The 24,204-nt window shown below is 40.9% G+C and overlaps 2 protein-coding genes across 9 annotated transcripts in view; one reads left to right on the forward strand and one right to left on the reverse strand.

The window, feature by feature from the left end:
* The window catches only part of LOC114681684 (zinc finger protein 420), a 24,145-nt gene extending 18,695 nt beyond the window's left edge, over window positions 1–5,450 (reverse strand). The window contains exons 1-3 of one of the 5 annotated variants that reach the window (XR_003732934.2): window positions 5,322–5,450; window positions 3,978–4,033; window positions 2,109–2,512 (exon numbers count right to left, since the gene is read on the reverse strand). The gene's annotated coding sequence lies outside the window, so the exon portion shown is untranslated. The remainder of the gene's footprint in view (window positions 1–2,108; window positions 2,513–3,977; window positions 4,034–5,321) is intronic. The other 4 variants (XM_037202204.1, XM_037202217.1, XM_028855338.2 and 1 more) reach the window with 4 other exon arrangements.
* The window catches only part of LOC114681687 (zinc finger protein 790-like), a 25,319-nt gene continuing 6,558 nt past the window's right edge, over window positions 5,444–24,204 (forward strand). For 2 of the 4 annotated variants that reach the window (XM_037202228.1, XM_028855341.2), the window contains exons 1-3: window positions 5,444–5,534; window positions 5,736–5,835; window positions 17,392–17,476. In XM_037202228.1, coding sequence (XP_037058123.1) covers window positions 17,468–17,476 — 9 coding nt within the window. In that variant the 5' untranslated portion in view covers window positions 5,444–5,534; window positions 5,736–5,835; window positions 17,392–17,467. Of the gene's footprint in view, window positions 5,535–5,587; window positions 5,836–15,183; window positions 16,235–17,391; window positions 17,477–24,204 lie in introns of those variants that run through there. The other 2 variants (XM_028855340.2, XM_037202234.1) reach the window with 2 other exon arrangements.

The following is a 24,204-nucleotide window of genomic DNA, read 5'->3' on the forward strand; positions in this document are numbered from 1 at the left end:
AAACTGTGCTGAAGAACTTCTGAAAGACTCTAACCAGAAGAGCAGTTCACAGAAGTTCTGTGATAGAACAGAACAGGTGAAGATGATTAAGCCTGTCCTAGGGGTGGGTAATTATCCCCCCACACTAAGGAGGATTCATTTCCAGCAAGAAGTTATGCTAGGGGTGGAGATGATTTGCCCAGCCCTAAACTCCCCCAACAGCAGGTATGGTGATTGAGGAGGCAACAGGCATCATGCCAATCCAGCATCACTCTTGACCTAGGGAGCCAGCAGGTACAGCAGGGGAGAGCAGGGCCACATTCACCTTTGGCCTTGAGTAGGTCTGAGCATACTAAGTCAGGCCCATCGAGTTTATCAGGTGTGGAGAAATGTAGGGAGGCTCCCAGATATAGAAACATAATGGCTAAGAGACAATGACTAAAGATCACAGAGAGCTAATTAAGTTAATGTCTCCGATCCATGCTTTGTATCCAACTTTGATCTGTAGAGGAAACAACTGATACAATGGATGGAACCTTTTCATGCTGTACTAGATCTTGCTTATGTTTGACCTTAATATTTTCTTAGTTGTGAACTTCTGGGATCACTTGACACTGCTGAGAACAGATGACCACAGACTTTCTGCACGCATCACCAAGGTTATTTTTGTTATGGGATGGTGGTTCAGGATGCTGCTTTGCTCTGCCCATCTTCTGGAGGAGGTTTTGTTATATAGATGATGTAATGCAAGCCTCTGAGTGTTTTGCAGATTTGGAAAGCCACTGGAGAGACAAGCCAAGAAGCAAACAGACAAACTGAGCTGAAAAGAAGACTCTGAGACCAGACCAGCTGCCTTGAAGCAGAAACCAGCCAAGATGCCTGGAAGAGGTTTAAGAACAGTCACTTGGGAAAGCCACTCTCCAACCTGTTCAACTGCTTGCAGGCTGTGTAAATAAATACTCCCAGTTCCCAGCTTTTGGAAGATGTCATTCATGCTGGGTAGATTTTGGTGATGCAGCTGTCTTTGAGTCATTCCTGTTCCTGTAAGTGACCCCAATAAAACTCATTGATTCACCAAGTTGGCTTTTGGTAGTATCCATACTTTTGTTGTGGGCTCCCTACCTGAGGTGAGTTGCATCTCCCCAGGAAAAGGTTTTGTCTCACTACACACACAAGCATGCACGCACACACACATGCACAAATGCACGCGTGCACACACCCACACACCAATGCTCCTGAAGTGCTTAAAATAAATTATAGCAATAGTATAAACATTCCAACAAAAGGGGGATGATAAAATTTAAAAAGCAAGTTCCAACTATATGTTCTTTAGAGGAAATAAACTTTAATTATAAAACAAAATAAGAATAATGCTAGAAATGAAGAGGATTAATTCCCCAACCTTCCCTGAGGATCTACAAGTAGTTAATGGTTGCTGTGGGAAGCAAAGACATTTTCTTCAGTGGCATAGCCACTGCTATGGTCCTGTTCCTGTAAGTAACCCCAATGAAACTCATAGGTCACCAACAAATAAATAACAAAACTAGAATCAACTTATTACACAGCAAACCTAAATGTGTTTCAAATATATGAAGCAAAAATCAGAACTAAAGGAAGAGACATAACTACAGTTAGAAATTGTGGGCCAGCAAGATGGCTCACCAGCTAAAGGTACTTCAAAGTCCAACAACTTGATTTGGATCCTCAGAACCCACACAGAGGAAAGCAAGAATGAAGTCCTGAAAGCTGTCTTCTGACTTGCACATTCACTCCATGACACACACATACACACCCGCATCTACCCCACCCATCCCACCCACACAGATACTTTTTAAAAGGAAACTGTAACATCTTTCATTTAGTAACTAAAAAAAAAAAAAAAAAAAAAAAAAAAAAAAAGTACCAACATACCAACATAGAGGATTTATATAATATTACATCAAGTATTTGACATAATGGATACACACACAGAATATCTATATCCAATGGCAAGAGCTGGGTGGACCTGAGGGGTTATAGCTACCAGGTTTAAGGCAATAAGCCAACATGGTAGTCACAGTTAAATTTTTAACCATTTATTAACCATTCAGTATTAGCAAAGAGCTAATTCAGATAAAGTGCCAACTCACCCACTGTTCAATTTCCTCCATGGAACAGGACTGGGAAAGTAAATCAATACTGCTGGGGGAAACCATCTCAATGCCAAGAGAACACTGATTGAAAGTTTCCTGCCATTTTATGAACTGAGCACAAAGGAGAGGAAGATGGAGGAAATGGCTAGGAGAAGGCTAGAGAACTGCTTTAGAGGAGGGATAAAGTATCTTCAAGCTTTTACCCTTTAGTAAAGACGTCTTGGCAGAAAAGTCTAATAAAGAGCCTTTCTAAGAGTGGTGCCTGGGCTAGAAATGCGGATGTGCATGAGACATGATTGTGCGGAGGGCTTCCACTCCCTTTGAAGACTGCAAAGCATTCCATGTGTACTAAATCTGGGATGGTGAGGACAGCTTTCCCCTAAGTGGCTTACCAGGATCACCTTTGAAGAAAAAGAGACAAATAAAATAAATAAAAGAAAATCAGTAAAGGACTAGAAGATTTAAATAACACAATCAATCTACCTGATCCAGATGACATTTATTCTACTCAACACCAGCAGAACACAGTCTTTTCAATTGCACAGGGAACATTTACTAAGATGCACCAAATTGTAGGTCAGAAAACAAATCTTAGTAAAGTTAAAAGGATCCAAGTCACACAAAGAAATAAGATATATTGGATCTATTGAAATACTTGAAATACAAAAGAATATTATCTCATGGGTTAAAGAAAACGGCAAAAGGCAAATTGGAAAGGATTATAAACTGAAGGCAGAAAAAAATGATCAGTGTGTATTAACTTTTGAGCTGTCCATATAATGGTTTATTACACGTTTTCTCATTTTAAAATTCCAATCAAAAGCTAAAAAAACGAAGTTAGGTGTAGTGGCACAGACCTGTACTCTCTCAGCTCTTAGGAGGTAGAGTCAAAAGGACCAAGAGTTCAAGGTGATTCTCACCTGAGCTACACAAAACTCCATATAAAAATAAAAAACAGGGCTGGAGAGATGGCTCAGCGGTTAAGAGCACTGGCTGCTCTTCCAGAGGTCCTGAGTTCAATTCCCAGCAACCACATGGTGGCTCACAACTATCTGTAATGAGATCTGACACGCAGGAAGAACACTGTATACATAATAAATAAATAAATCTTTAAAAAAAATAAAAATAAAATAAAAAACAAAAACTGCTCTTGTAGAGGATCCCAGTTTTGTTCCAAGTACCCATCTCAGGAAGCTCGAGCCTGCCTGTAACTACAGCTCTAGCACCCAATCCTTGGATTCCCTGGGCACCTACATACACATGAAAAATTCATTCAAGTACATAAATACAAAACTTTATTTACTAGATAAACAGACAGAAAGCAAACAAAACAGAAAATAAAGATATGGCAGCACATTCATGAAGGCTGAGGCAAGAGTTTGACCTAGTCTGAGCTATACAAGATTGTGTTGATAAAAGTATAAAATTAAAAAGCTACAACCCCTCAAAAGTTAAAGAAAAATAAACAATACAAGAATGCTCTTACTTTTAATTCCAAAACATCAAACCCATTCTTTATAAATGTAACCACTATTAGAAAACATCTATCACAACTACACATTTTCATAACTCTCAAACTATAAAAATCAATTGCCACTGGGTGTCTTTAATCTCAGAACTTGGGAGGAAGAGGAAGAGTTAGATGGGTTTCTATGATTTCAAGGCCAGCCTGGTCTACATAAAGAGGTTCAAACCAGGCAGTGAGCCCCTGCCTCAAAAATAATTAATAAGAATAAATAAATTGCCTTGTTCCTCCATTATAAGAGAAGACTTAGGTTGGAGATATTTTCAAAAACAGAAATGAAGAAAAACAAAGATTATGTCTTGACACAATAAAGGCAGTTGAAGAAACAAATATCTACTTACCTCAAACTTCCCTTCTGAAATTTACAATGGCCATTTTTTCTCTTCTGTGTTGTACCCTGGGAAAAAGAGTGAACCGAGATGCCATTCCATTCTTGCTATATCCTCTAAATTACATCCTTTTCCCCCATCCCCACAATCTATCCCTCATCTAATACAAAGCAAAGTCCAGAGGCTAGTATTAGAAACACACAAGGTCAAGCTGCCTTAGGCTTGAATTTATTTGTGGTCTTAAAGCTGCCCACTAGAGGGCAGTGTCATTGGTTCTAGCCTCCACAGTACTTCTGTGTTTCCCATTCCTGAAATCCATTATATTTCCTAGCATCCTGTTGTAAAGGTGCTATCGAATCTCAAAATGTCATCTAAATTCTAGGTTATAGCTTCACTATCTGGCTTCCTTTCTGCCAATTTCCTTGGCTATAAGATCAGGGAGCACTGGGAACCAGCAACAAAACTCTACTTCCGAAGTGAAAAGTGGAGGGGTGGGCAAAAATGAATTGATCCTGACCATGTATGAATGGATGAGTAGCCACTGTGGTCAAAACAGAGGTGAAGTCCTTAAATTCTGGGAGAATTTGAGGAGGGACACAAAGTCACAAGAAATTCATACCCTTTGATAGATTCAGCTACAAAATGAATTCTGAACAAAATTTTACTGTTGTACCCTACTAAAGTAGGACACAACACAGGTGCAAAATATACTGACGACCACACAAAGCCACATGCAATAAAATTTCCACAGCCACATAGCTTGAGTCACAATTTCGTGGTTAGAGCTACACTGTTTGAGCACTTAATCTTAAACTGGATCCAAGCATGCACAAGAAACGAACATACTGTCGGGATAAGTACTGCCAGCGTCACTCTTTCACCAGGGTGCACTTCTGCTTTATTTGCGTTCATGTAAACAGCGCATACAATCCCTCAGTCAGTCTGTCAGTGTCTGCCCCCCCCCACACACACACAAAATCACCTGGATGGAAAAACCACAAGTCACAGGCCACGGAAACAAGCAATCACAATCTCAGCGACACTGTCATACACGTCTTCACAGCCAAACCAGTTACGCGCAGGATACCAGATAACAACCTCAGAGAGACACACACGTCCGAAACCATGTTACGACACCACCCTCCCTCCGCTACACACCGGCGCCGACACGCCACAGTCACAGAGACCTCTCCAGCCAGGTAAGCACGCAGTCACACACCCCGGGAGTCACACCTCAGATTCACACATCGCACCAACCACACGCCAGGGTCGCAAAGGGCTCCACAAGCACACACAGAGGAGACACGGCCGCCTGACGCCACAGACGCAGCCTTCAGGCGTTCCCGACACTCCCACCTCCACGGGAGCGCATCTCGGGGGTCAGCCTCCAGCGCCCGGCTGACGCCTGACTGGAAAACCGGCTTCGCGGTTGCCCTGCCTAACGAACTCGGCCCACCGACACAGCCCTCTCGCGAAGCCAAGTAACTCTCGCGAGGAACGGAACAAAGGCGGCGTTCCCTACCGGGAACTCTGGGAAATGTAGTCCAGCTTCAGGAAGGTAGCAGCAAAGTATGTTTCCCCACCCCTGATTTTCTCTCTCTCTTTAAATACCTGTGACGTGTTTTATGCCTCTGTGGGATTGCTCGACAGAGACTTCAGCCATAGTGATTTGCTTGTGAAGGGTCACTACATACTTCTGGTGTAGTTGACTAGTTGGCCGCGATGATTTGTGCTACATAAATGCGCTTTTCTTTTGCTTGTATTTCGTAGAGACTGCAGGGGTTCCATTAGCTATGTGAGCGTGTTGACTGTGAAAAAATGATGGTCAAGTTATTTCTTCCTTGAATACTAATTGGATGGTCGGGAAAACGTAAGCACTTTATCTGAAAAGTAATTTAGATATGATATTTTCTATTATAGTTACACTATGGGAAAAATGAAAAATTTATAGACTTTATTTTTTTCTGAAAAATTATTTTGAACCTTTTACAAGTTAAGAACAAAATTTGGGAAAGTAATAATTATGATGTCTAATGTTAACCAACCATTTATTTATTCTGTTAGGCACAATTTTAAAATACACATTACAAACATTTTAAATGCTCTAATCATTCCCATATAGCCATGTGTATGCCATAAATATATACACATATATACATATATTCTTTAAAAACGTGGAGGGATAATATGTTGGTCTGAATGAGAATGGCCCCCACAAGCCCATATATTTGGATGTTGGTTCCCACTTGGTAAACTGTTTAGGAAAGATTAGGAGGTATGGCCTTGTTGGAGGAGGTGTGTCACTATGGTGGACTTTGAGGTTCCAAAAGCCCAAGCCAGGCTCTCGAACTTATGGGTCAGATGTGAGCTCTCAGCTACTACTCTAGCTACATACCTGCCTGCCAGATGCCACACTCTCCACCATGAAGTCCATGGATTCACCCTCTGAAACTGTAAGCAAGCCCCCAATTAAAAGTGTTTTTTTTCTACAGGAGGCAGAGGCAGGCAGATCTCTGAGTTTGAGGCCAGCCAGGGCTACACAGAGAGACCCTGTCTCAAAAATAAATCAATAAATAAAGTAATTTCCCCATATAAGTTGCCTTGGTCAAGATGTCTCTTCAATAGGAAAGTAACTAAAACAAGTATCTCGCTTCCCACTGGGAAGGAACTGATACCAGGGATGATGGTTAAAGAAAAGCACAGCTTTATCTATAATGTGAGCCTTCTACAAGCATAAGAGATCCACACATTGTCTTGGAAATGGAAAATAAATAATGCAGATGATGTGCCCACAATGAGAGACCCCCGAGCAGGACCACCACAGACCTGATATCCGATGCAAACACACAGGGGGTTATTGATGACAAGCCCGGGCTTGGTCCGCAATCCAGCACTCTGACGAAGTAGGTAGAGGAGGACCACCCTGAACTCTCAGAATGTTTTTTTTTTAAGGGAAAAACCCGCAAGCAGGGTGGTGCAAACCTTGGCGTCACAGGATCCGGTGAAGGTATGTAACCTTTGAATTCACTAGTTGGGGTTCAGAGGAATTTTCAACAACAATGGTTATCAGAAGGCTACAAAAAGACCTTTGGAGCCAGCAGATGCTATTTACCAAGATTACTCATTGGCCAGCCCACCCTGATGGGTTGCCTTGACCAGGGCCCTGGCTGTTTGTTATTTTTCTTGGAACTCTTTGAGTTTTTTTGTTTGTTTGATTTATTTTATTTTTATTTATTTTTAAAGATATACTTTATATCTTTATATATATAGTATTCTGCTTGCATGTGTCCCTGCAGGCCAGAAGAGGGCACCAGATCTCATTACAGATGTTTGTGAGCCACCATGTGGTTGCTGGGACTTGAACTCAGGACCTTTGGAAGGGCAGTCGGTGCTCTTAACCCCTGAGCCATCTCTCCAGCACTTGTTTAAGTTTTTTACTGGAACTAAGTTCAGCTTCTGGCAAAGTGCTGTTTGAAATGGAGTTTTCTTTAAAAAGGAGTTTATTTTGCTCTCTCACAGACACATTCAAAAGAGGGGCAATAAGGTAACTTTTTTGTTTTGTTTTGCTTTTGTTGTTGTTGTTTAGTTTTTCAAGAGAGTTTCGCTGTGTAACAGTCTTGACTGTCCTGGAACTCACTTTGTAGCCCAGGCTGGCCTCGAACTCACAGAGATCCGCCTGCCTCTGCCTCCCAAGTGCTGGGATTAAAGGCGTGGGGCCGCCGCCGCCGCCGCCGCCGCCGCCGCCGCCGCCGCCGCCGCCGCCACCACCACCACCACCACCACCACCACCACCACCCGGCCACCACCACCCGGCTTAAGGTAACTGTTTATAATGGCAAATTTTTCTTTTTTCTTTTTCTTTTTCTTTTTAGTTTTTCAAGACAGGTTTTCTCTGTGTATCTTTGGCTGTCTTGGAACTTGCTCTGTAGACCAGGCTGGCCTCAAACTCAGAGATCTGTCTGCCTGTGCCTCCTAAATTCTGGGATTAAAGGCGAGTGCCAGTGAAAGAATGGACTTGCTATTGAGGTCAAGAGCAAGCAGGCAAGGAGAAAGGCTTCCTTCTTCCATGTCTTTTATGTAGGCTGCCAGCAGAAAGTGTGGTCCAGATTAGAGGTGGATCTTCTCACCTCAAAAGAGCTGGATTAAAGGTATGTCTTCCCACCTCAAAGAACCAGATTAAAAGTGGATCATCCCATTTCAAATGATTTAATTAAGCAAAATCCCTCACAGGTGTGCCTAGCCATTTTGGGGTTTTATTTAATTCCAGATATAGTCAAGTTGACAACTAAAGCAGCTACCACAGATACTTATAAAACTAATAAAACAATAACAATATGTAGTCACATTTTGTTCAAGAAAACAAAAGCCAAAATAACCTCTAAAGATATATAATTTGCCCTCCCCACCCCCTTTTTTCTTTTTTGCTTTTCAAGACAGGGTTTCTCTGAATAGCCCTGGCACACAATAATCCTAAAAGGAATTCTCCAAGCTTGCCAGCAACTATGATTGGTGATATTACAGATAATTATATACTTTTTTATTTTTCATATATTTTTTAGACAGGGTCTCACTTTGTAGCTCTGGCTGTCTTGAACTTACTATGTAGATCATGCTGTATCCGGATCAGCCTTGGTGTGAGTGGAAGTCCATGTTGTTGAGCCCATGCATAACTCCCATCTCTCCAGACTCCCAAGAATGGCTTCAGTAACTGGAGAAGCTTTGGTAACTGTAGGTGTCGGCAAATTGGAAAGCCTAAAATTCACCCTTACACTTTTATTGCTCTAGAACCAATTCTGGTACCAAAATCTGTACTAGTCAGGGTTCTCTAGAGTAACAGAACTTTAGAATGAATCTCTCTCTATGTTTATTCAGGGAGGTTATTAGAATGACTTACAGGCTGTGTGTGTGGTCAGCTAGTCCAACAATGGCTGGCTATGAATGGAAAGTTCAAGAACCCAGAAGTTGCTCAGTCCACAAGGATGAATGTCTCGGCTGGTCTTCAGTATACACTGGAATCCTGAAGAAGTAGGCTTTAATGTCAGTGGATTTGCTATTGAAAGTAAAAGCAAGCATGCAAAGAGCAAATGTTTCCTTCTTCCACGTCCTTATACAGGCTTCCAGCAGAAAGTATGGTCCAGATTACGTCTAGATTATAGATCTGGATTGAAGGTGTGTCTTCCTGTAATCAGACATTTCCTATTCTGACAGTCCAGTCCTAAATAAACACACAGAGGCATATATGAATTATAAATGTTCAACCAATAGTTCAGGCTGATTACTAACTAGCTCTTACATTTTAAATTACCCCATATTCCTTATTTACGCTTTGCCACATGGTGGTACCTTTATTAGCATGGCACGTTTATCTCCTGCTCCTTTGCATCTGGCTGGTGACTCCTGACTATCTCAGTCAGTAGAGACTTTTAATCTCAGGGTTGTAAGTTTGAGCCCATGTTGGGTGCCAGATGATGCGTAAACCTAATTAGTCTTATCAATAAAAACCAGGAGTTAGATATTGGGGTTAACCTGAAAGATTAGAGAAGTAGGGGAGCAGCCACTAGTGACTTCCTATCTCTTCTGTTCCTCAGTCCAAAAGGGCTAAGATCCTGTCTCTGCCCTGCCTTATCACTTCCTGTTTCCTCTCTGTACAGACCTCCAGACCTCTATGGTTAACTAGTGGCTAGCTCTGCCCTCTGAGTCCAAGCAAGTTTTATTTATCAGAATGCAAACAAAATATCACATGATATCTTCCTGCCTCAAAGATCTAGATTAGAAGTAGATCTTCCCACTTCAAATTAAGCAGAAATCCCTTAAAGGTATGTCCTCTAGTTTTGGATTTTAGTGCTGTGGGATGTCTTTTTGTACACCGTGAATATATGTTGTTCCCATTGGTAATAAATAGGCTTCTTTGGCCTATGACAAGGCAGCTTAAAGGCAAGTGGGGAATCCAAGCAGAGATACATGAAAGAGAAAGTTGGGATGGGAGAGACACCAGCCTGCCACCCAAGGAGCAACCAGATGCCAGTAGATTAATAATGCCACAGCCACATGGCAACATATATATTAATAGAAATAGGTTAATTTAAGATAAAAGAGCTAGTTAGCAAGAAGCCTGAGCCATAGGCCATACAGATTGTAATTAATATAAGCCTCTATGTGTTTACTTGGGACCAAGTGGCTGTGGGACTGGCAGGACACAGGAAAACTTCCAGCCACAGTTTTAGTTAATCCCAGATGCCAGGATGGAGGAGGACAGCTGCCTACTCAACATTCAGAGGGACTTATATAGGGCTTCTTAGGGGCAGGTTTTTCCAGGGAGAAGATTTCGGGGTAGAAATTGGTCAGATTGGCTAGATTTCATGCTCAGGGACTGATTGGTTTTCCTCTTCAGGGATTGGTTGGTTTCATGTTCAGCTGGTCAGGGGCAGATTTAGCTCTGGTTTCAGGGCCAAAGTGTGTTTCTTTCACTGGCTCTGGTTTCAGGGCCAGGGTGGGTTTCTTTTACCCTACACCCTCTTCAAAGATGTTCCATGTTCCTTACATTTATTATGTTTCCAGTGAGTGTGTATTGTCTTGTGCCAATGAAGAATTAAGTTCCTACTAGTGGATTTTCTAAATTATTTACACTCAAAGGCCCTTTGACCTAGCTGGTGTTGATTAAGTTTTAACCTTCGGGGCTGGAGAGATGGCTCAGAGGTTAAGAGCACTGGCTACTCTTCCAGAGGTCTTGAGTTCAATTCCAGAAAACATGGTGGCTCACAGCCATTGTAATGAGATCTGGTGCCATTTCTGGCCTGCAGTCATACATGCAGACAGAACACTGTAAGCAGAATAAATAAATCTCTAAAAAATGTTTAACCTTCTCCCAAAGGACTTCTAACACCCTTTACATTCATATGATATCTCCCCAGTATGAATTTGCTGATGTTGAGTAATTACTGTACCACTAATAAAAGTCTTTCCACAAGCCATACATTCACAGGGCTTCTCCCTAGTGAGCATTCTTTAATGTTGAATAAGTTTTGAACCACTTCTAAAGGCTTTCTTGCTTTCTTTACACTCATTGGTTTTCTCATCTGCTTGAATCTCTGATGTTGAGTGATATCTGAGCTACCACTAAAAGGCTTCTTGAATTCCTTAAGTATATAAGGTTTCTGACCAGTGTGGAGATCTCATATTGAGTAAGGGCAGATCCAAAACTAAAGGCCTTCACATATTCATTGCATATATATATATATAGTTTTTTCATCTGTATGAAATCTCTGGTGCCGAGTAAGGACTGAACCACTATTAAAAGCCATCCCACACTGTAGTCAGACTTTCCTTTGGGCCACCAGCTCACAAATAATGACACAGAGGTGTATTATTAATTATGAAAGCTTGGCCGTAGCTTAGGCTTGAACCACTAGCTCTTATAATGTAAATGAACCTGCTTTTATTAACTTATGTTTTACCATGTGGCTTTTTACCTTTATTTCATTCTGTATGTCTGACTCCCTCCAGGTCTCATTGGTATCTCCTCTGCACCTTGATTATCTCCTCTACTTCTTCTTTCTCTGCCTGGAAGTCCTGCCTATACCTCCTGCCTAGCTATTAGCCAGCCATTCAGCTCTTTATTAAACCAATCACAGCAATATATCTTCACACAGTGTACAAATATCCCACAATACCACATGCTTTACACTCAGAAGGTTTATCACCAGTGTGCATTCTTTGATATTGAGTAAGGTTTGAACTACTGCCAAAGGCTTTCCCACAATCTGTATATTCATAAAGTTTTTCACCTTTGTGAATTTTGTGACACTGAACAAGAGCTGACTCAAAACCAAAAGACTTTTCACATTTTTACACTCATAAGGCTTTTCACCACTGTGAATTATCTGGTGTCAATAAGTCCTCATCTAAAACTAAAGCTTCCCAACAGTCTTTACATTCATATGGTTTCTCACCACTATGAATTCTTTGATGGTGAGTAAAGTTTGAGCCATTATAGAAGGCTTTTTTACATTCCTTACATTCATAAGTTTTCTCACCAGTGTGAATACTTTGGTAGTACACTAGGTTTGTTGTTGTGGAATATTACTTTAACTAGGCAAAGATGTGTTACAGTTTTTTATGCTGCATTTGTTTAATGATGTAAAAAGATCTGCTGCTTTGCCTGCCTAAGGCACCTGATTGGTCTAATAAAAACTGAACAGTCAATAGCTAGTCAGAAGAGGGATAGGTGGGGCTGGTAGGCAGAGAGAATAAGTAGGAGGAGGAATCTAGGCTCGAGAGGGAGAAGAGAACTAGATAGAAAGAGATGGAAATGATTGGATCTAGCCAGGCAGGCAGCTTCAAGCCAGCAAGACATAGATTAGGACATACAGAATGAAAGAAAGGTAAAAAGCCCTGAGGCAAAACATAGATGAAGAGGAACAGGTTAAATGAAGTTATAAGAGCTAGCAGGACAGTCATAAAAGGCTGAGCATCCATAACTAATAGTAAGTCTCTGTGTCATGATTTGGGAGCTGGTTCGTGGCCCAAAAGAAAGCCTGCTCCAGTTTGCACCATTCTCAAAGGCCTTGCCACACTCTTTACGGTCATATAGTTTCTCTGACACAAAACTAGAATTCTTTCCACATTCCTTACATTCAAGGAGTTTCTTGGTGTGAATTATTTGGTTATGGGTACTAAACATGAGCATGTCTTCAGGAGTAAATATAATTCAACTGAAAAGTCCTACCCAAGACCTCTATTTTCTCTCAAACTGGCTTTAAATTCCCAATCACCTCTGAAACTTGAACTCTTAATACTGTGTTTTGTAAATCTTTTTATGATCTCTCATCAGGATGATTCTTGTCCATAAATATCCTTTCTCAGAAATAATTTCTTGGTCTCAACCTTGATTCAGCCTGAAAGAAAATATAAAGGCAAGCACTCACAATTTGGGGTTCCAGGCAAAATGAAACTTTTATAATAGACATGACAGGCTTAACTCATACTAATTTTTATAAACAGTGATACCTTATTCAATTCTCAAATAGGAGTAGGCAATTTAAGGAAAAGAGACGGAAGGACTGCACTGGAGGTGCAGGGAGGTGTTTAGAAAGACAGATTGTGTCAGTGGTTCTAAACAGTGGCTTGATTTGATTTTTAAAAACCAGCAGTAGGTTTGCAAAGGTAGTGGATGCACTCACCTCACCGTTCATAGGATGAATCGGTGTCATATACAACTATGAGTAAAACTAATCACACCTATTCTCAGGGTTGCTCCCTTGTTAAATAGATACTTGTAGGAAAAATCAGGCCAAATAATAAAAATTGCACATAAATTGAAGGAAGTAGAAAAGAGAGCAATCCAGATGCAGCATGTTTAAGATGAAATGTTAAAATGTTGAATGAACAAGAAATGAACAGTGGAGAAGGAAGATTCCTCTGTGACTAGAACGTGGTTTGTGGCATTAAAAAAAGACTTCTTTATTTTTATTTTGTGTGCATTAGTGTTTTGCCTGTATGTATGTCTATGAGAAGGTGCCAGATCCCTTGGAACTGGAGTTACAGCTGTGAGCTTCCATGTGGGTGCTGGGAATTGAACCCAGGTCCTCTGGAGTAGCAATCACTACTCTTAACTGCTGAGCCATCTCTCCAGCCCTGTTTATGGCATTTTATAGTAAAGTAGTCCAGGAGGTTAATTTTTAGATGGCAAAAGACAGAAAAATCTAATTTTAACACCAGAAAGAAAGAACATCAATTACCCATAGATTTTAGGGTTTGTTTTTAGATTCTTGCTTTTCTTATTCCACTGGTCCGTATATCTCTCATTATGCCAGTATCATAAGATTTTGAATACTGGGCCAGGCAGTAGCAATACATGCCTTTAATCCCAGCACTCTGGAGGCAGAGGCAGGCAGATCTCTGTGAGTTCGAGGCCAGCCTGGTCTACAGAGCAAGTTCCAGGACAGCCAGGGCTACACAGAGAAACCCTGTCTCGAAAAAACAAACAAAACAAAACTGAAGAAGTTTAAAGTTGAAAGGTATGAGCCTTCCTGCTTTGGTTTTTGTTCTCGATATTGTTTTGGCTCTATGGGACCCACTGCAGTTACCTATGCATGTGAATGTTGGCTTTATTTCTCCAAAGACCATTGAAAATCTGATAGAGAGTGCATTGAATCTGAACATTACCGTGGGGACTATTGACAAGTTTTCCTTCACACAACCCAGTCTAGGTGCCTTCATGGCTCCTTGGCTACTGCCTTCCAGTTGGTGACGTACAGGGTCGCACGGCCTTCTGGGAACTGTAGTTCAGGTACGAGGGAAATGTTTTATCAGGTCAGGAGGTCGGGGCTAGGTTGGGATTGCCAAACAGACCCTGAGAAGCCGCTCTGAAGCTGGCTGCTGGCGCAGGGAGCTGTGGAGGCAGACCACTTTAGGACCGCGCTTCCTAACCCAAGAGCGAATCCAAATGTGAGACCTGAGTGTCTGAAACCAAACTAGCCTGGGGAGTCTGGTGAGAGGAAGCCGCGGGCCCAGCCCTGCAGGTGTAAGTGATCGATTCCGTGGTGAGACTGGGGTTCTGGAAGGCATGTGGGAAACTGTTCGGGTTAGATGGATGGAATGGCGGGGAGACACCAAGGTTCTGGGTAGCCTAATGAAGGTGGAGGGTAACACTGTAGCGTGTGTTTTGATCTACGCACGTGGTGATGGTGTGTATCTTCCCCTGGATGTGGATCACCTGGGTGGCAGAGGCTGTGGGAAATTCGAAGTCTCTAAATATCATTTCCAGGCAGATACGAGATTCCTGCTCCAGGAAAATATCATGGCGGGGCCTCTGAAGAGAGAAGAGGTTTCGGGCGGATGGTTCATATGCAGTTCATAGTACACACCTTAGTCTGTCTTGATCCCAAGGGGTGCAGGCGGGGGTGGGGGGAGTGGGGGGGTGGGGGTGGGGGGGTGGATGTGGAAGTGGAAGGGTCTCACCTTTCTAGGAAGGAATGTGTGACTTTAATGATGGGGGAAGAGGAGGGACCCACTTAGTGTATATCCGGTGCTGCATGTGTTGCTACTGGTAGCTCCTTAGTTTAGGTTTTTTTTGTTTGTTTGTTTCTTTTTTTTTTTTTTTTTTTTTTTTTTTTTTTTTTTTTTTTTTTTTGAGGCAGGGTTTCTCTGTGTATCCCTACCTGTCCTGGAACTCTTTGTAGACCGGGATGGATGGCCTCGAGCTCACAGAGATCTGCCTGCCTCTGCCTCCCGAGTGCTGGGATCAAAGGCTTGCGCCACCATGTTAGGCATTAATGAGAATTTTTAGTTGTAATTCTGTCTCTATCAGTACCAAAAGTTTTACTTTTGTTTTGTTGTTGTTGTTTTTAGCATGTCCTAAAGGCCCTCTCTTTTTCATTTTCATAGCGTACATATGAATTCAATTCTTTATAGATACAGCCTTTCAAAACTTTCACTACACTTTGAGGTTTACTTTCATTTTTTTAAAACTTATTTTCATTTGATTATTTTATGTGTATGGGTATTTTGCCTGCGTTTATGTATGTGTTCTACATGCATTCAGGGTCCAATAAAGTCATAGGCATTGGCTTCCCCGGAACTGGCGGCAGAGACATGTGGGTGCTGGGAATCGAACCTGGGTCATCTGGAAGAGCAGCCAGTGCTCTGAGCCCTAAGTCACCTTTCCAGTCCCATGGTTTGCTTTATTAAATTTCAGTTTCCATCTATTGTTAAAATATTCAGGGTTGGCATTTTCAATTGCCAGGTAAACGAAGTTTTCATAGATTGTTCCAGCATTTTGTTTTACGAAGTAGTCATTAGAAAAGTAACTAAGACAAGCAGTGACCAGTTTCTAGTCTTTTAAATTAGGATAATTACTGCCTTTCACAGAAAATTACAAATATGGATTAATACAGATAAAAACATTATTGATGATTCTTAGGGAACAGAACACAGAATTGTAATGCTATTGTGCCTACTTTTAGATAGTCTCAAATCTGTCCATATTTCTCAGTAGAATATACATGTATGCATCTACACCAAGTACACAAACATAATTTTACTTAGTATTTTTGTTGCTTTCATCCTGTAGAGGGAATGGACAGTCAGAACTGTATTCTTGCTTTCTCTAAGAATTTACACTGAGTGAAGATGCTACAGGGATGATGATACAAGGAAGGAAAAGAGAGAAAGAATGATGGGGCTTGGATGTTCCTGGAAATCTATGGGCCAGCTGAGCCAAATACTGTGTGCACAGTTCTCTTTGTCCTCCGGTGGAAACTGCATATAATGTATGTCTGTTGTCTTAGTTGCTTTCCTACTGCTTGTAAAGAGTCACCATGACCAGTGCAACTTATAAAAGAAAGTATTTAATTGGAGGCTTGCTTACAGTTTCAGAGAGAGAGACTGGGCCTAGAGAGGAGCACACCTCTAGTATATTCCTCCAATAAGACCACGTCTCCTAATCCTTCCCAAAACAGTTTAGCAATCAGGGACCAAGCATTCAAATACATGAGTCTGTGGGGGGCCATTCTTATTTATCACCTCATCAGTCATCTCAGGAATATCTGATGGGTCTATTCAGGGTTTATTTAGGCTTCAAACTTGTCTTTAGTTTTGTGGTGTGGCTCTTGTCATATTGTCTGAATGAAAATGACTCAGAGGTATCATAGACCGTTGCTGGACATGGAGAAGGGTAGAGGCATTGGTTGTAGTCGTACACAGGAGAGTTGGGGCAGATGGGGTGGGCTTCCAGGTGAGAGATTTCCACCAGCCCTGGGGTGATCGTTAGGTGTCTATTTCAGAAATGGGGTAGTTATACGGGACATTTAGGGAAAGAGTGGTGCTATTCCATATTCGGGCCTTTATCATGGTTTTGGGTATAAGTAATTGAATTCAAATCATCTCTCTACAGTTGAGTAACTCTGGTTTTGCAAAGGGGTACAATTTCCTCAGAGTCCCTATGTCCTTCCTCCAAGGAAGAAAACAGGGCTTCCCATTTTTCCATTTGGAAGCTCTGTGGTGGTTTGAATGTGGATTAGAAGGTGTGGTCTTATCGGAAGAGGCGTGTCATGGCGGCAGGGGTGGGGGTGAGGTAAGCTTTGAGGTTTCAAAGGCCCATCCCAAGCCCAGTGTCTGTCTGTCTAGCTCTTTCTCTGTCTCTGTGTGTCTGTCTGTCACTGTTTCTCTGTCTCTTTCTCTCTCTCTGCCTGCTGCCTTCAGATTAGGATGTAAAGTTCTCAGCTGCTGCTCCAGCACCATGCCTCTCTGTTTCCTGCCATGATGATCATGGACTAACCCTCTAAAACTGTAGCAAGGCCCCAATTACGTGTTTCCTTTTAAGAGTTGCCTTGGTCTTTCTTGATCATGGTGTCTATTCACAGCAGTAGAACAGTAACTAAGCCATGCTTCAAAGAAAACTTAACCTCTTACGATTTTTTCCCTCTAGCTCCACTTTCCCAAGACTCTACTTTGTTGACAGAAGAATCCAGAAGAGAACTGGTCAACTCTTGAAATTTTAAGTCATGGCCCAAGTAAGTTGGAATGGTCTTCCAAAATATAACCATTTATATAATAGCATATGAATATCTGTTATAACTTGTTCTTAAAGTGCTTACCTGAGTCTTTTCATGCTGGGAAGGGATAGTTGTGAAACAGTCTAGTGCTTTGTCTAAATGCCTCCCCTTTCTCCAACCAAGAGTTCCATAGCTATCAGACATGGCAGTCATTGTATTTGTGTTCTAGTCTACTGACAAAGCATCAGAGAAGTTCATTTCTATAAAGGGAGTGCTAGAGAGTTTCATTTCTAAACCGTAGCTTCATAAGGTGGAATTGTGTGGTTAAAGGGGAATACAGCATAAGAAAGTTTTTATTTAATTCATAGAATAGGGTGTTTCAATTCATCAAGACAGGATGGGGCATGAATTCACTTTGTGATGCCTTTGGTAGAAGTTATGGACTATTCAGCTCACAGAAATCAGGGTGTTGCATTTACCTCTCTAACAGGCACAACAAACACGAGGACATAAAGACTAACATCTGGGGTGTAAAGGAAGCTTACCTGCAAAGGCTTTGCTCTGCTCTACATGTCACATCTCTGTCCTAGGTCTTTTGCCAAGAAGATGTGACTTGTTAATGGAACATGTGCTCACTGGAGGGTATTTAGTATCAAGTATCAAGTTGAGTGTATCTCTAAGAAATTATGACAATTAGTTTTACTTCATTTTATTTTGCCAATTTGAAGACTTTATTCCAGCTAGCTGGGACTACACTCAGGTATTCCAGACCTAAGTGTAGCACTGAGTGTCCAGAGCCCAGGGTTTTGAAGGTGGAAACGTCCTGGCATCTGTCTCAGCAGCTGCAGGGGCTTCAATAAGATAAACAGTTAGCTGGAGACATTTAAGAACAGTAGCATTTGGGTTTACCCGAGTTTCCTGGGCTATCTAATCTCTGGTTTTTGGTTGCCCAAGCAGTGTAGGGTATTGGTTCCATATTGTGGAGTTGGTGTTAAGTCAAATCAGATATTGATTGAAGTTTTTATCATCCAAGTCTTCTACTTGCTTGATTAGAGTTACCCCAAGATATTTTTTTATTTGAAGCTATTGTGAAAGTATTATTTCCCTGATTTTATTCTCAGTCCATTTGTCATTTGTATATAGGAGGGTTACTGATTTTTGGGGGGGATTAATTTTGTATCCAGCCACTATGCTGAAAAGGTTTATCAGTTGCAGGAATTTCTTGGTGCAACCTTTTGGGTAACTTATGTATACTATCAAATCATCTGCAAATAAAGATTCTTTTACTTCTTCCTTTCTTATTTGTAGCTGCTTAATCTTCAGTTTCCTCCTTGCTCTAGCTAAGACTTCAAGTACTATATTAAATAGGTATGAAGAGAGCGGACAACTTTGTCTTGTTCTTGATTTTAGTGGAATTGCTTTGAGTTTCTCTCCATTTAAGTTGATGTTGGCTATGGGCTTGCTGTAAACTGCCTTTATTACGTTGAGGTATGTTCCTTGTATCTTTAATCTCTTCAGGACTTTTATCATGAAGGGATGTTGGATTTTGTCAAAGGCCTTTTCTGCATCTAATAAGATGATCATGTGGTTTTTGTCTTTCAGTTTGTTTATATGATAGATTACATTGGCAGATTTTCATATGTTGAACCATTACTGCATATCTGAAATGAAACCTGTTTGATTGTGGTATCTGATCTTTTTGATATGGTATTGGATTTGGCTTGCAAATATTTTATTGAGAATTTTTGCATTTGTGTTCATAAGGGAAATTGATATGTAATTCTCTTTCTTTGTGGGTCTTATGTGGTTTGGGTACCAGGATAAATGTGGCCTTGTGAAATGATTTGGGCAATGTTCCTTCTGTTTCTATTTTGTGGAATAATTTGAGGAGTATTGGCACTAATTCTTCTTGGAAAGTCTAGTAGAATTCTATACTAAAACCATCTGGCCCTGTGCTCTTTTTCTGTTGAGAGACTTTTAATAACTGCTTCTATTTTACTAAGGATTGTAGGTCTGTTTAAATTGATTATCTAATCTTAATTTAAGTTTGGTAAGTGATATGTATCGAGAAGATTATCCATTTCAGTAGATTTTTCCAATATGACAGAGTACAGGTGTTTAAAGTACGTCCCTAATTCTCTGGATTTCCTCAGGGTGTGTTGTTATGTCCCTCTTTTCCTTTCTTTCTTTCTTTTTCTTTTTTCTTTTTCTTTGTTTTGGTTTTTTGAGACAAGGTTTCTTGGTGGAATGTCTCTGGCTGTCCTGGAACTCACTCTGTAGACCAGGCTGTCCTGGAATTCACAGAGATTCACCTGCCTCTTGCCTCCTGAGTGCTGGGATTCAGGGCATGGGCTACCACCACCCGACTCCTCTTTTCATTTCTAATTTTGTTCATTTGGATATTCTCTATGTGCCTTTTAGTTATTTTTGATATGGGTTTGTCAAATTGATTTTCTCAAAAAACCAACTCTTTGTTTCATTAATTCTTTGTATTTTTTCCTATTTTATTGATTTCTGTCTTGAATTTGATTATTTCTCCCAGTGTATTCCTTTTGAGAGTGATATCTTTTTGTTCTAGAACTTTCAGGTATGCTGCTAAGTTGCTAGTATGAGATCTCCTTCTTCTTCTCCTCCTCCTCCTCCTCCTTCTTCTTCTGGAGCTGAGGACCAAACTTGCTTGTTAGGCAAGTGCTCTACCACTGAATTAAATCCCCAACCCTCTTCTTTTTTTTTAAATTCAGGCACTTAGTGCTGTGAACTTGCTTCTTACCTGCCTCCATAAGTTTGGAGATGATGTGTATTCCTTTCTTTCTTTCTTTCTTTCTTTCTTTCTTTCTTTCTTTCTTTCTTTCTTTCTTTCTTTCTTCCTTCCTTCCTTCCTTCCTTCCTTCCTTCCTTCCTTCCTTCCTTTCTCTTTTCTTTTCTTTTCTTTTCTTTTTTGATTTGGTTTTTCAAGACAGGGTTTCTTTGGGTAGCCCTGGCTGTCCTGGATATTGCTCTGTAGATCAGCCTGGTCTTGAATTCACAGAGATCCGCCACTACTACTGGTTCATTTTCGTTTCTTTTCTTTTTTTAAAGATTTATTTATTTATTATGTATACAGTGTTCTGTTTGCATATATACCTGCATGCCAGAAGAGGGCACCAGATCTCCTTATAATGGTTGTGAGCCACCATGTGGTTGCTGGGAATTGAACTCAGGACCTCTGGAAGAGCAGCCAGTGCTCTTAACCTCTAAGCCATCTCTCCAGTCCAGCTCATTTTCATTCAATTCTAGAAAATCTTTCTTAGAGCAAGATCCAGGACAGGCACCAAAACTACACAGAGAAACCCTGTCTGTCTCGAAAAACAAAAACAAACAAACAAAAAAGTAATGGAAAACATAGTAAATATAAATAAATAAATAAATAAATAAATAAATAAATAAATGCATACAGAGTGAGTTCCAGGACAGCCAGGGTTACACAGAAAAACCTTGTTGCAAAACACTTTAAAAATCATCATACAGAGAGCTCTTTCAGGCTGAGGAGTTGGCGAGAGCATGGAGATTAAGAGCTTGGAGCAGGGACGCGTTTAATCCCAGCACTCAGGGAAGGAGCCATCTCCATGGGACACAACCAGAAAGGACCTGAACATTCTGCCCAAGTCCAACCTGGGGCACAGCTGCCAATCCTGCGAACCCCAACAACTTGGAGGTGTTAGTACCCTACTGATCAACCTGTTCAGCTAAGATCCATTTGGGAGGAGTTTCAGAAGCCAGCAGCCTTCAGTCTGAGGAAACAAGATCAGCTGAGGAGTTGGCAATCGAGCAAAACTCGACCTGAGAGCGCAAGAGAAGGAGCCGTCCAGCCACGGAACCAGATCACCAGAGTCATAAGCCCACCGTACACTGACTGGGAACAGGTAAGGCCCCATCTCCGGACCAGCAGACCAGGTCTCTAGCCTCTAGGCCCCAGCCACTGGAGCTCCAGAGACCAGGCAGCTACCTTTCCCTGTTCCCTCACCAAAAAAACCCAGCCCCTGTGAACCCAACAACCACTGGAGGCATAAGCCCACCCTACACCAACTGGGAACAACTGCTCCCTGAGACAGAACTCACTAACACTGATTGGACTAAGCTGCTCCTGGATAAACAGAGCCCATCAGCACAGATTCGACCAAGAACTTCTAGTGGACCAAGACTATCAGAACAAGAGAGGCACCTTCAGACACAGACACCACCTGCACCAAGCGGGGGAAGAGATGAGTAGATGCCAGTGCAAAAATATAGGCAACAACATACAGACCTATATGACAACATCAGAACCTAGTGATTCTACATCTGTAAGACCTGAACATACCAAGGCAGAAGCAGAAGAAATCAATCCTAAAAGTGACTTTAAGAAGATGATAGAGGCCCTTAAAGAAGAAATAAAAAACTCCCTTAAAGAGGAAATAAAAAATTCCCTTAAAGAAATAGAAGAAAAAACAAAAAATTAGAAGAAATCAAAGAAAGCCAAGAAAAAATAATTAAACAGATGAAGAAAACAATTCAAGATTTGAAAATTGAAATCGAGACAATAAAGAAGACACAAACTGAGGGAATGCTGGAAATAGAAATTCTGACTAAACGAACAGGAACTATAGAAGCAAACATAACCAACTGAATGCAAGAGATGGAACAGAGAATCTTTGACACTGAAGACACGATAGAGAAAACAGATTCGTCAGTCAAAGAAAACACTAAAGCCAAAAAAGTCGTAACACGAAACGTCCAAGAAATTTGGGACACCATGAAAATCTTTCTTTCTTAATTTCTGCCTTGATCCATTTTTCATTCGGTAGAGAGTTCAGTTTCCATGAGTTTGTAAGCTTTCTATTGTTTCTGTTGTTGATATCCAACTTTAATCTATGGTGGACAGATAGGATGCAGTCTGGTATTTCAATTTTCTTGTACATGTTGAGTTGAGACCTTCTTTGTGTCTGAATATATGGTCAATTTTGGAGAAAGTTCTGTGAGGTGTTGAGAAGGTGTATTCTTTTGTGTTTGGGTGAAATGTTCTGTAAATATCTGTTAGGTCCATTTGGTTTATAATGTCAGATTGTTCCAACATTCCTCTGCATATTTTTTTGTCTGGATGATCTGTACATTGGCAAGAGGTTGCTGAAATCTCCCACCATCTATGTGTGAGGGTCAATATGTGATTTAAGCTGTAGTCATGTTGCTTTTAAGACTTGAGTGCCCTTGAGTTTAGTGCCTAGATGTTAAAAATTGCAATGTTCTTTTGGGGGAGTTTTCTTTTTGATGAGTATGTAATGTCCCTCCCTGTCTCTTCTGATTAGTTTTGGTATGAAATCTATTTTGTCAGATACTTTAATGGCTACACCAGTGTGGGAGCCAACAACTGACTCAGTTTTTCATCTGAATCTGAAGTCTATTTTGAGTCAATAGAATTCAAGCTTGCTTGCTCCAGGACTGTGAGAAAGTCCTGATTAGCCTGCAGAGTCTCCTTAAAGGGCTGTGAGAAAGTCCTGATTAACCCACAGGAAGGAACACACTGTCTAAACGCAGGCTACTGATGCCAACCGGAGTTACATTGAGACAGAAAATGAAACTGCCTGCTCCTTGATGCAAGGCAGGATAGATAGTGGTTGAATGCCTGCGCTGTGCATTGTTCTACCTCTGTCCTTCAAAATGTGTATAAGCTGGCTGTGAAATAAACTCGGGGCTGTCCGGCATTGACTACAGCACATCTGTCCAGTTCTTTCTGACTTTTAGAGTCTCCATTGAAAAGTCAGGTGTAATTCTAATAGGTTTCTGTAGTTGGACTTTTTCATTGGGACTATTGGCTCTCCAATAATGATTCAGAGACTTAATATTAATTATGAAAGTTCAGCTGACAACTTAGGATTCTAACTAGCTCTTATACCTTAAGTTAACACATATCTCTTCATCTATTTATTTTACACGATGTGGTTACCTTTACTGTGTAAATGCCCATGCTGCTTCCTCCAAGTCTCCTGGTGTCTCTCCTTCTTCTTCCCAGCATCCCCTGTGCCTGGAAATCCTGCCTAGCTATTGGCTATTCAGCTTTTTATTAAACCGATCAGAATGACACATCTTCACAGTATACAAAAAGATTCTTCCACAATAGGTTTCTTGGTCTTTTTCCCTTGCAGCTTTTACTGTTCTTTCTTGGTTCTGTACATTCAGTGTTTTGATCATTTTGTACCAAGGGGATTTTCTTTTCTGGTGCAGTCTATTTGGTGTTCTGTATGCTTCTTGTACTTTAATAGACATCTCCTTCTTTAGGTTAGGGGATTTTTCTTGTATGATTTTGTTGAAAATATTTTCTGTGCTTTTGACCTGAGTTTTTTCTTCGTCTATTCCTATTATTCTTAGATTTGGTCTTTTATACTGCCCAGATTTCCTTCATGTTGTATGCCAGGAGTATTTTACATTTAACATTTTCTTTGATCAATGTACCCATTTCTTCTATCCTGTCTTCAATGCCTGATATTCTTTCTTCCATCTCTTATATTCTGTTGGTGAAGCTTGCCTCTGTGGTTCCTGTTTGAGTTCTTAAATTTTTCATTTCCATATTTCCTTCAGTTTGGGTTTTATTTATTAATTCTATTTCTACCTTCAGGTCTTAACAATTTTATTAATTTTCTTCCACTGTTTGTGTTAGATTTCTTGAAGTGATTTATTAATTTCCCTCTTTAAGGACCTCTATCATATTCATATAGACTGTTTTAAGGTCTTTT

This window comes from Peromyscus leucopus, chromosome 1 (genome assembly GCF_004664715.2).
Source record: "Peromyscus leucopus breed LL Stock chromosome 1, UCI_PerLeu_2.1, whole genome shotgun sequence".
Classification (NCBI taxonomy): domain Eukaryota; kingdom Metazoa; phylum Chordata; class Mammalia; order Rodentia; family Cricetidae; genus Peromyscus; species Peromyscus leucopus.